This window comes from Microtus ochrogaster, unplaced genomic scaffold (assembly GCF_000317375.1).
Source record: "Microtus ochrogaster isolate Prairie Vole_2 unplaced genomic scaffold, MicOch1.0 UNK1, whole genome shotgun sequence".
Taxonomy (NCBI): Eukaryota; Metazoa; Chordata; class Mammalia; order Rodentia; family Cricetidae; genus Microtus; species Microtus ochrogaster.
Window position 1 is genome coordinate 15,468,560 of NW_004949099.1, and position 12,689 is coordinate 15,481,248.

Below are 12,689 nucleotides of genomic sequence, written 5' to 3' on the forward strand. Positions count from 1 at the left end.
CCAGACACCATCTGGGAATGAGCAATGGAACAGCCCACTCTCAAGTGGAGCTCGAACTCTAGTGGGGCCATCAGACAAGAAGCAGATGATGGTGCTGTTGGACCACAGTATAATCCAGAAAACTTCTCTCAGAAGTGCAATGCTAGGCAAGACTGAATTCTGATATCTCAAGGGCCTGGTTTTAGGTGGCCATGCATACAAAACAAGAATCTTGAAGACCCTTGTGATATTTGGAAAGGCTGACTCAGCCAGAACAGGGCATGCCAGATTCCTTAAATGAGCGCCCACCTTTTGTTTCACAGCTTTAACGAGAAAATTCTAGATTGGTTACAGTCTCCCGTGGTACCCCCAGGACATCCCAATTCCCATCTGGTCTTTACTTCCCACTATTCTGAGAAGTCAGAATCATTCAGACATCCTCCCTCCCCCATCAAACCCGTAGCTGGCCTTTCCTTCCCGGTCTCATAAGGACATCGTCAAAACAATACAGGTGACAGCACTTTTCCAGACTGTGTAGGATGCTACTGCAGAATCACAGGGGAAATTAAAACAATAGCGTATGAGGGGAAAAGCTTCATCAGACATCTATTTTCTTTTTTAATTGCCTGCAGGAAGACCTGGAGCAGGTGTTCCGTACCTGAAAATTCAGGGGCAATTATTTGGCGGCTCAACTCTGGGGTGTACTTGGGAATAAGCCCTTTAACGCTAAGCAATTTCACAATAACAGGGATTTGACACTTACCTAAATATGATCATTTTGTGTACTTTAGAAGCAAGAACATCTGTTTTCCCCTCTGCACTGGCTTTGATAACATCCCCACACACTCGTATATATTTTCCTCACACACAACAGGCATGGACCGGTTGTTCTTTTATCTCATTCAACTTGGGCGATGAGCATTACACTGCGAATGGGCTTTCCACTTGGAAGACAAACCTGATCTCTCTGATATCAGATCCCACACCTGGAACAAGCCAGGTGGGGACCTAGCAGAGACACTGCCAGCAGGTCTAAGAAATGCTAGGAGGAACAGAGATGGTGCTTGCGGATCTTTCTGAAAAGGAGGCCTGCCGTAGTAAATTCAGATCTAAGCAGGGGGTTGTTTATTGACCCCTTAAACTGACAACTAAGCTTGTCTTGGTATCCTTCTACAGATACACCCTGGCCACAGACTAGAGGTCCAGCCATTGTTCTCCAGTGAACCCCAGTGAGACCCTGAATGTTTGCATATCTCTTAGGCTGTAAGAGAACACCTGGGGCTAGGGACTTTATTCAGAACAGAGGTCTTCTTCTTGTACCTTATGGTTTGGGAGGTACAAAAGCATGCTGCTGGCATCTGCTGGGCTCTATCACAGCATGGCAGAGGGCACCATGGCAGAACCATGTTTGAGAGGGAGAGAACACATGACAGAGTAGGAAGCAAGGGTCCACAGCCTAGGGGGTGGCTCTACTTTGTAACAACCCCCTCCCATCAGAACAGATGCATCCCCCCAAGGCTGTCTTTAATCCCTTTAAAGCAAAGCCCCCATGGCATAATTACCACCCACCAGGCCCAGCCCCTTAAAGGTTTGCCTAGTTCTTCACATGGCCATTATGGAGACCAAGCCTCCAACACACAGACTCCCTATCCAAACCGGGCCCTGGAGCTTTCATTACATTGCTGCTATCACTATTTCATGAAGTGGGTTAGCTGCTTTTCTCAAAGTGAAAGGTACATTATATGAGACTGTAGTTCCTTTGAGTGGTGGTGGCCCCAGGTCCTACTGGTCCACAGCAGCTGAGAAGGCTGCTCCACCCGTGGTTTTTTGCTCATGGTAGTCTTCATCACTTAAGCACTGTCACATACTCATGTTTTTCAGGGACAAATACTAAGATGTGCCCAGACCTAGCTGTCAGTGAGCATTCTTTTTATTGGCAGGTTCTATACGTTATTGACTTTCACCCTGTTCTGCAGTAAGAACTAGGTAGCTCTCCAGGATGTAAAAAAGAGACAGCTGTCCTAGGCTTTCAAGCTGATTCTACTGTGAAACAAGCCATCACTGCTAAATTGTATCCCTTCTTTAGCAGGGCAAGTCTGGATTACACAGCAGGGGCCAGGAGAGTAGATGCAATGTAAATGGATAGATTTCCTCTGGCTGACTTTAACATGGGGCCAAAGGGCTTAGCTGACAGTATCGTATGCTCTTCAAAATTAGTTCCCATGTAAGCTTTGAAATTTTAGAAAACATATTGAAATTTGACACATTGATTTCCCCAAGGTGTAAAGAAACACATGAAAAAAAAATTAATCTTCACATTTTTTTTTCATTTTTTCCAAAGAAAAAGTGGGAAGTAGAACTTGGTTGGCTACTTGTTGTCTAAGTATTTTAAAACTCAACATAGTACAATGGACACTCTGTCCATTATATTATAGTGGACTCTCTGTCCACTATAATATTTGGGGAAAGCTGTGGATTTTTGTGATGTTGTCAAGAGCATTTTAGGAAATGTCAAGCAGTAGCATCTGGGAGCAGCTCCTTTTTGTTGGGAGGTGGCTGTATTCAGTCATCCTATTTATCACCCTATTGTTGAGTACCGTTCTTGAGTAAAAAGTGGTGATCCAACAACAAGCATGGCCTGATAACCCAATAACCGTCAGGGTAAAGTAGTGGCAAGCACATCTTGGCTGCAACCAGCATCTCTTTAATTGGACTTAACACTTATTCAACAAGAGGGAAACTATGCCTGGTACTGGAAACCTGGCTAACTACTCAGTGCTAGCGGAGTCATGGACTCTGAGGAGAACCTACAATTGCTATGCTATTAAACTAGTATTCCCTGGTTTATTATATATCCCGACTATATTCTAAATATTTGTCCTTACGCCCACAGATAAGCCTAGTCCTTACTCCTAATCAAGGGAACTTCTGTTCGCAACAGACAGAGCCCATTACAGAAAACCATAACCAATCAAAGTACAGAGTTGTATAGCCTAGTCTCAATGGATGCATTTACAATACAATCCCTGCACCTAACACTAAAGGGTTATTGTGGAAAAGGGGAGGGAAAGATTGTAAGAGCCGGAGGAGCAGGGAGTTTGCTGTGAGACTGAGCTTCCTAGCAACCTCAGAAGCTTAACTTTTAAAGTCTCACTAGTATGACTACCAGAAAAGGAACTGAACAAGGACAATACCAACAGACATGCTAAAGTGGATGGAGGAAAGAACATTGAGGCCTCAACCCTACATGAGAACTACGGTCAAGTAAGGAACTTAGAGAGTTGGAGATTTGCCTTCCTTAGAGAAGAGCAGACTGATTTGTTATCCAATACCGTGGGTCAGCCTTGAAAACACACCTACAAGTAACATGATGCAGATCAAGCAGGTTGTATTTATGCATTTAGGAATACTCACACACACACACACACACGTACACAACAACAATTAATGAAGAAAGAGGCTATTTGAAAGAGAATAAGGAGAAGTAGGAAAGGGAAGAGAAGATGATGTGATTACATTATAACCTCAAAAAACAAAAAAAAAATTTAAAAAGTGGTGATCATGTGAACAACAGCAAGGGGAGCGGGCATGCAATATTTGCAGTGTGTGCAGGTTTCATGTAGGTTTGTGTGTGTGTGTGTGTGTGTGTGTGAAAGAGAGAGAGAGAGAGAGAGAGAGAGAGAGAGAGAGAGAGAGAGAGAGAGAGACTTGCCTGTGTATGCACATATTGGGCCATATATGTGTCACATGCCTTCTTCTCTTGTTTTTCACGTTATATTTTGAGAGTTTCTTTACTGAACCCTGAGCTCACTGATTCAGCTAAGCTTCCTGACCAGGGAGCCTCCAGGATCTACATGATCCTGCATCGTCTAGTTTTAAGGATACAGACACATGTCACCATACCTGGCCTTTACGTAGATGTTGGTTATCCAAACTCAAATACTCAAACTTATACAGCAAGCATTTTAACACTGAGCCACCTTCCCAGTCCCTAAGACCCCCTTTTGACAGTGTGCCCTGGGGCCCTGACTATTAGGCTTTGTCCTGAATTAAAAGAAGGAGGAAGAAGCTGAGCTGTGCTTTTAAAAGTGGTTGTGGGGGAGTTACTAAGAGGTTCAGATTTTGATAATTTTATTATTATCCATAAACCACATTTACACTTGCAGAGAACGCTAGCTTTTTATGAGTCTAATGGAGATTCGCTAAGAACGAGAAGCAGCAATGGTTCCTACCTCTAGCTCCAGCTCTTCCCTGTCCATGTCCTGATGGATGTCCCCCATGTAGTCATTCGGATCATAGTATTCATGGGATGAGGGGTGCCTGCAGAGAGACAGAAGGTTGTCAAGACCCTGATTCTTTGATAATTATCTGTTTTCTTGTCCCCAGCCATTGTTAGTACAGGAGCCCCTCCAGATCCCTCTCCATTCAGGTGTGGCTCTCAACATCTCCATCCTGGTGCTAATTTGAAACTGTATGTAAGCTCATACAGACAGGAACACATTTCTTAACCGCTGAGCCATCTCTCCAGACCCCTGACAGGAACACATTTCTATGGAGAGTCTGCTGCCTCCATCAGAGCCGCAAAAGGTCTAGAAACTCAAAACAAAAGAACCAAGGAACCCATTACTTTGGTGAAGATTATCTTCCCCTGGAAATGTGAAGGTGCGGATTAGTGTATACCTTGTTATTTCCAGAGTCTCTCCCTTAGCCTGCCATCATCGCTTCACCCTGAGTACACGCAACTGGTCTCTAGACTGAAGAGCAGTCCACTGTTTACTTTTAATCTTGATGGCAAAAATCTCAAATGTGAGCAACACTCAGATGTGTGCTGGTCTCTGAGACCAGTTTCAAGGGCCGTGATGGAAACTGCTGAGCCATTTGCTGGGATGGTGGATTTCAGTTGTTTTGTGTTGATTCCCCCAGTGAGAAATATATTTGCCGCCACAGCTGTGTGCGCATGTGTGTGAATTTACACCTCCTTGCAGGCGCCAGTACTCATGGGTGCTTGTGTAAGTGTGTGTAAACATCCCTTATCCTACTTGAAAGCCAAGAACACTCATGTTTTTAGGACAACACATGTAACACACAGTTTGAGCCCAGCATCTCCCAGAAATGGTGTTAATGGAACCTCCAGGAACAACAGCGATGGGAATTAAAGCACATTTGGCCCGTGGCTCTGGAGGGGCTTGGAATTGCACACCAGATGCAGATAAACATTGCCCTTGTCTGGGGACCCAAAGCTGCACATTTTTGCAGGTCAGGTAGCAATCAAGGGGGCTCTGATAATCCCTGGCAACCACTTAGTTTTGAAACAATAGGTCAGACATGGGTGGAAGGGCAGGCCGTTTCTTTCCAGCCCAGTCAGGCAATATATACTGCCTGCACTTAAGGGGCTTTTAGACCTGAGGATCCTGTTGGAAGTTCTGGGCTTTCAGTCATCAACCCAATACCCCCCTCAAGCCCCCCAGCTCAACCTCAACATGCAGTCTTGCTGTTGCCTGACCTCTGGACTTTGTGACATTTCTCAAGTTCCCTCAAGGGGATAAGTCATGTCATGTTAGTTAGACTTAAGAGGAAATTAGGGGTTTGGCTTCTAAAAAGCCTGTCATTCTGACAGTTCAACATCTGAGAGTCTTAAAGGGCCCATCAATAACACGAGCACAAGTCTGGCCTGTAGTGTCAAGTAACTGGTTTTAAGGCCATGCTCGGGGAAAGGGCCAGATGCTTCCCAGGCTCAGCTGGACACCGCAGTGTCATGGCTGATAGGTGAGATCGGGTAGCCCTGCCTTCCCACCAGAGTCACTGCAGTATGCTGAATAGACCCTCAGTCTACAGCACCCATTGTCTATAGGTGTTGCGGGAGCTCCTCCTGCTCCTTCGCCTTCATATAGGTGAACTAGGGAGCGCTAATCAGGTCCTTAGTCTACAACGCCTGATGTCTACAGCAGTGGTTCTCAACCTGTGGGTTGTGACCCCTTTGAGGGTTACATATTGGATATTCTGCAATCAGATATTTACATTATGAATCATAGCAGCAGAAAAATTACAGTTATGAAGTAGCAATGAAATAAGTTTATGGTTTTCGGTCACCACAACATGAGGAATGATATTAAGGGGTCACAGAATTAGGAAAACTGGGAACCAATGCTGTCTAGGTAAATAAAGGAGCAGCGAGCAGGGCCTCAGTCTGCAGAACCCTCTCTTTCCAGGCAAAGAAGGGAGGTGACAGTTCTTTGCAAGCCTGTACACTGTGCGAATGGTGAGCGTTACATGAAGGTCCTGTCTTCTCCCTTTTCACGCTGTCAGCTGCACCAGAATTCACTCTTGTCAACTGGGGAATTAGCCCCGCTTGCGGATGACAGCTAACCACTAAACCCATGAGATGAAAGGCAAGCCTTTGTCTGCGAATTGACAGAACCACGGGAGATGTGTGCGTACTCCAGCTACCGGATGCCTAGTGGAAATCCAACAGGTATGGCTCAGAGGCTTCCCTGCAAGAGCAGAAAATGCCTTTGAAATAATGCATCCAGACAATTACCTGAACCCCGATGGGGTCGAGATGGGAAAAGACAGGTGTACCTGTGCCAGCTAAACAACCTGTGCCCTCAGTGTGCATCGTTACATGGGGGGAAAGGTACGTTTAGCTGGGCTTCTTTCAGCCAGTGGTGTCGGTAGCTCTCTCACTTTTGACTTATTCCTGAATTACCAGTCACTGCTTCCACTTAACTGAAGGCTTACCTGATGACGAGACACACATTATTCTTATTTAATCCTATGAGACAGGAATGACTTACATCTGCATCTTAACACAGCACAGAAAAAAAAACAAAACAAAACAAAAATAGGCTGACCCCGACTCCACAATAGACATTAGTTCGGGCAGCAAATCTACGTGACCTGAAGTCTCTGAACTGCTTCATGCTTTCTGTAGAAGGTAGAGTTGTGAAGAAAGGTATTACTGAGGTCTATTTGATCACAACTACTACGCAGTTGGCACATGGCAGTAATCATTTGTATGGGGTAGGTCTGGGTTTTGTGCATGGATGCAGGGCTGAAATGACACCCAAGGAAGCAGAGTGCATAACCTCCAGGGCGCTTCCTATACTCAGCAGCTTACTCTGCTGTCTATTTTAAACGACTATCAGCATTCCCTCCAGTGGTAACTAGAAAATCTTCAAATTACCCTTTGCAGTGATTAAATTTTTATTCCGACACAACTTTTACAACAGTTGTAAGTAATTTTGTTCTTAGAATATAATTTGAATAACTCTGCTCCAGGGTTATAATAAAGTCATTAATATGTCAGAGCAGTTTTGAGCAGGACTCGATTTATTGCCTCTATAAACAATAAAGTTAAACACAGGCAACTTGGAGGAAAATTATAAGATGCATTCATTTCTTGCTCTCCATGGAAAGGAAGAAGCCAATTTTCCCAGAGTCTTTGGCCATATGCAGCAAGTTCACAAGTCATGGCCAGGATACTTACTCTTCAGGCAGCAGGTAGGGATCCAGCACGGGTGGGCTGGGAGAAGACATCTTTGTCAGGGCCATGATGTGCTCGAAGGTAATGTCAGTTTGGGTGCCTGTGTCTACCAGCTGTGACTCTGAAGCCGGCGTGAACATTTTGGTTCGAGGTGTCCTTCTCAACACCTGTACCACGATGGGCTCCTTGGCTGTCTTGAAAGCTTCCACGGCCTGGTCATGAGTTGCTCGGGATAAGTCTTTGCCGTTGACCTACCGAGACATATTTAGAATGGGAAGATTATCATAAAGCAGAAACTGGGGAGATCGGTTAGCGTCATGAGGGCTTCTAGGTATAAAGAGCCAAGTGGAAGGAGAATGTTGGGGGTACCCGAGAACTTCAGTTCTCTCCATTGAGTAGGAGTGGAGGGGTACAGATCTGGCATTAAATAATAAAGCACACAGCAAGGATGCCTTGGCCTCCACCCAGAATGTCTTTAATGCAATTTCATCACTTGCTAATCTTCCCCATGGAAAAAAAGAGCAGCCTCGGGCTCCACGCCTGCATCAGGGAATGATAACTAACTAGAAATTAATTATGTTGTTTTGCTTTTATGGTGTATAGTCTTCCCAGTTTGTGTCAAGTCTTTTTGTGTGGATGCGCGCGCACACACACACACACACACACACACACACACACACACACTTAGATCTTAGGACTCATACACACACACTCTCTTAGATCTTAGGACTAATGCTCAAACACATACATGAACATACTTAAATATCTGAACTAATTCAGCAGGCAGACTGGTCACTCATCCATCACTTCTGTGTATCCTCTGTTAAGGGATTTCACACTGGTCTCCCTTCCCATCTGATCAGGGGTCTTACCATCACAGGGGCACCTGAGCTGTGTGTTCTGACTGACTGGTCTTAGTCCACCATAGTGTTTTTGAACTTTCCGTCTAATGATGGAGAGGTCTGAGACTTAGAGGAGGAATCTGCCAGGAAGCTTAAGGTTGTTTTATTTTTTTTAAAAATAGATGTGAAATAGGGATGGCCCTTCTTGGATTCTAGGGAAGCCATTCTGCCTGTGGTGGTCTCCTAAAACCATGTGTAGAACTAACTAGTAAGGCCAACTTAATATGTGAACCATGGCAGAAAAATAGGGACAACAATCCATTCTGCTGATATAGTCCCTAGATTTTAAGGTGTTTGATTTGGATCTTAAATTTTTATAGTCCAAAAACAGGTTTATATTAAACATAACAGGTATAATATGCTCGAGCAAACTGTAAAAGTAGACATAAGCGTTTTCCAATGCTTTCTTAGGATGGTCTTCTATCTACATAGAAAACCTCTGTGGACACGTGGACTCAAGGGCTGCATCTCCAGCAGCTTATTGCTACAGAACAATGGCGAGAAGGCTTTACTTACATAAATTCCATAAACCTGTGCTGGAACCACCATGGGAACATTCACACAACACCCAAAAAGGGCTACATGAAGGGCCTTGCAGTTCAGCATAAACTAAGACTTCCCCATATCTTGATGGACTCAATGTGGAGTCTTCTGAATTTAACTGTGGGGGCACCCGTCACATCTCTTCTACTCAGCCATGGAGAAAAAGAGTGGTCCAGAGCTGTCTGAGAAATGCATATCCTTCTATGAAACATGGAATGTCACTATTGCGTAAGGCTGGCTTTCACTAAAAGGGATGTCTGATGTCAGTGCCTAATGGTACAGTTTTCCAAGTGCCCTGTGGTTTCCAACCAAACACAGTTCAAGTTCACGCCTACAAAAGCCCGTGATTCTTCTCTTATATCTAAGGATTGGATGACCAGAGACATAACTGTGGGGTCAGGCCAGCGGTGGCATCCGGGCTGAGAGTTTGGGATCTATTTTCTTATTGGAGGAAGATTTAATTACAACGTGATGATCCTTTGGATTATTATGAAGTTTAAGATAATATACATAATAGTGTAACATGCCGATGTAAAAATGTATTAAGACACCAGTGCTGAAGGTCAGTCTATACCACAAGAGTCCCTTTCCCAGGAGAAAACATCCACAAACCACAGTCATCGGGCTTCAGCCTGGGGAGGTTGCCTTGAGAGGCATTTGTTTACTGAAAGGCTTCTAGCTTCCTGCCCATCTTGTGTTCCTAAACTAACAATATATGCATAAACCATTTCAAGCTTCAACTTGGGATTCTCAGGGGTGAGGAGTGGGGGCGGCAACAGATAAATTTCAGAGGACTTGACCCCTGCCACGCAAGCTTCTTGACAAGGTATTTTCAGGATCATTACATTCCTTTAGGAGACGACGAGACAAGGCGGGAGTTTACTATCCTAGACGATCTGTTTTTGCAGCCAAATTTGTTTTGAATTACCTCGTGCACATAACACTTATTACTCTGTCATCTTGCAATCACATCGCTGAGAGACTTAGCGAGGTGATGACTCTGGCGCATGCTGGCAGCCAACCGAGAATGACAACCTTTATTCTTAGGATTAGCATGGCATCTACATTACACACAACGGTGCTGATGATGGCTGCGATTAGGGATGGGACGCACACCCAGTGACGTTTGGCCCAGTCAAATTAAATATCATTAACTCGCCCAATTGAGCAGATTGCCTTTAAAACACTTTATGCAGCTCTAAAACCAAGTAAATGGAATGTTTTGGAACAAGAAATGCTGATTGCAAAGTTTATCTTTATTATAAATTAAATGCCTAAGTTATTCACCTAAGGCTCTGGATGGTTCTCCCACCCCCACACCCCCAAGGAATGAGGGACAATTATGGAAAAAAATCCAATCACTGAGTCTCCGGGCAAACAGCACCAATGAAAATATGACATGACACTAAGGAACCTTAAAGAGATCCTTCAGCGTAAGTTCTTCTGTGACAAGAGATAGATAGGCTGAGTGCATAGAAGGATTCCTTCCTGGCTCTGAGGAAGCCTAGGTAAAGCTACTGCTCTTATAAGGATGTACTTGTGGCTGTCATTTCTATAGTTTGTCATGACAACAATACAAAATGGTGGGTTGTCCATTGGAGGCTGAAGTTCACTGACAACCCATCTATCTTTAGTCATCTGCTCAATCAACTTGTATTGCCTGGGCTATTTGTCTTTTGGCTGTCTGAATGCCACTGGACGTGTTTCTTACGGAGCATAAAACAACAGTACATAGTAACCACTTCAGAAACGGCCAGAAGACTGTATGGCAGATGGTGTTTCAGTAAGACAATCCAGGAATGGTTTGATTTAGCTCTGGAAACCACAAATCCCAGAGACTTAGGACAATTGCTTCCCCAATACACAGACTGTCACAAGAAATACTACTGCCTACTGCGGTCACACAGTGTTATCTCAACATCTAGGAGTGAGCCAGAGAGGTGGCTCAGCATGTAAAAGTGCCAGGTATGCAAGTCTCGTGACCGAAGTTTGATCCCCAGTACCCATGTTTTTTTTTTTTTTTAAATAAAAACTCAAAAAGCCACATGTGGTACCATGCATATGTAATTCAAGGACTCCTATGGTCAGAGTGGAGGTGGAGGCGAGACTTGCTTGCCTGGAGTATCCAGCATAGCAGCCGGAGCGAGCAAGGAGATCCTGATCAACAAGGTGGAAAGTGACAACCGACCCTGAACACTACCCTCTGACCTCCACACCTGTGCCATGGCAAGCATGTGCCTGCCTTTCCACACAGACAAAGTGAATAAAAAACAAAACCCAGGAACCTAGGTTTGCAGCTTTCAGCATTTGCTACAACTGAAACGTCACACAAATAAAAGACATGCCCTAGCCTCTTGAACTTAGAAAATATATACGTATGGGGAGTCATTTGGTTTCCAGAGCCTATCACAATCACCTCTATTTCTATGACACATGGAAATAACCCCAGTGTAAAATGCTAATGCAGTTTTAAAGCAGAACTGCTATAAATTGTGCCCCTGGCTAAAATCCAACTTTTATGGGGATCATTTAATTAAATACAGGGCCACTGGTTCCATTTTATAAAATATCATACCTCTGTTGTCAAACTAATTAAAACTTTGATTCCACTGAATCAAGAGGTGATGATAAACCACATGGTGGGGGAGAGAGGTAAAGGTTTCAGGCCCTGGCTTAGGCTGGATAAATTTTTTTTTAATTCAGGAAACTTCTATGTGTCTTAATTTATTTCAAATTTATGATCTGCTTCAGGGAGCAAGGAGTAGAAGGCGACTTCTCTAAAATGTAGGCGTTATGGCTGTTAAGGAAAAATATGTACCTTGACCAACAAATGGTGTTTAAAGATCATGCTGCTGTGAACGGCACTACCCTTCAAAGTCACACATACACACAGACAGACAGACACACAGACATGTAGACAGACACTCACAGACACACGGACATATAGATGGACATACAGACACACACAGACACACATAGACACACAGACAGACACACAGAGACATATAGACACACACACAGAATAGACACACAGACACATACACACAGACAGACACACACACCCTTAGACTACACTTACATAGATCTGGGTTCCTATGTAGTAACCACTTGACCCTACATGGTTAGTCTGGACTCTAACAGGCACCTCAGACAGAGTTCTTGGGAGTTTCTAAACTTGTCTTAGGAGTTTCATCACCCGCAAAATCCCCCCTTATTCCTTCCCAGTGTCCTCCACCACTGAATTTGTGGCCTGAGTAAACTTTTTATGTGATATTGGGGTTCAAACTCGGGGCATGCACATAGCCCAGGAAGTGCCCTGTCTTTGAGCTCCTTTCCGGGGAGCTCATTTTCTTCTTTTAAGGAGTCTTCCTTGTGGCTAACTTAGCTACTGAGCATTTTAAATCATTTATGTTTTTTCCTAAATAAGAATATATCTGATGTCTAGCCACTGAATAATAAGTTGATGTCTTTTAAAATAAGGGATACTAAAAGTCACGCCGGCACCTATTTGAAAACACACCTTAAATATTTTAAACGCTTCCTTCTCTAGTAACAGTCCTATTTTGATCCGCATCTCACCCCTCTCTTTAGCATCTAGCCTTGATACCATTACCACAAAATCTCATTTTAAACATGGCCCTGCATGTCCACTAGGCTCAGCATGCTTGACGAGTGCTCAGAATGCACGTGGGTTCAAGCTATTGGAAGTTGATAGTCAATGCAGCTGAGCAACGTCTTCTAGGACACCTAGTGCTGGCCACTTGGAATAAGGCGTGCCCACG

The 12,689-nt window shown here is 44.1% G+C and overlaps 1 protein-coding gene across 2 annotated transcripts in view; it reads right to left on the reverse strand.

The window, feature by feature from the left end:
• Pdzrn3 (PDZ domain containing ring finger 3) overlaps nucleotides 1–12,689 on the reverse strand; it is a 230,050-nt gene that overhangs the window by 12,317 nt on the left and 205,044 nt on the right. For both annotated transcript variants that reach the window (XM_026788305.1, XM_013353064.2), the window contains 2 exons: nucleotides 7,466–7,713; nucleotides 4,212–4,299 (listed from right to left, as the gene is read on the reverse strand). In XM_026788305.1, the coding sequence (XP_026644106.1) occupies nucleotides 4,212–4,299; nucleotides 7,466–7,713 (336 nt within the window). The remainder of the gene's footprint in view (nucleotides 1–4,211; nucleotides 4,300–7,465; nucleotides 7,714–12,689) is intronic.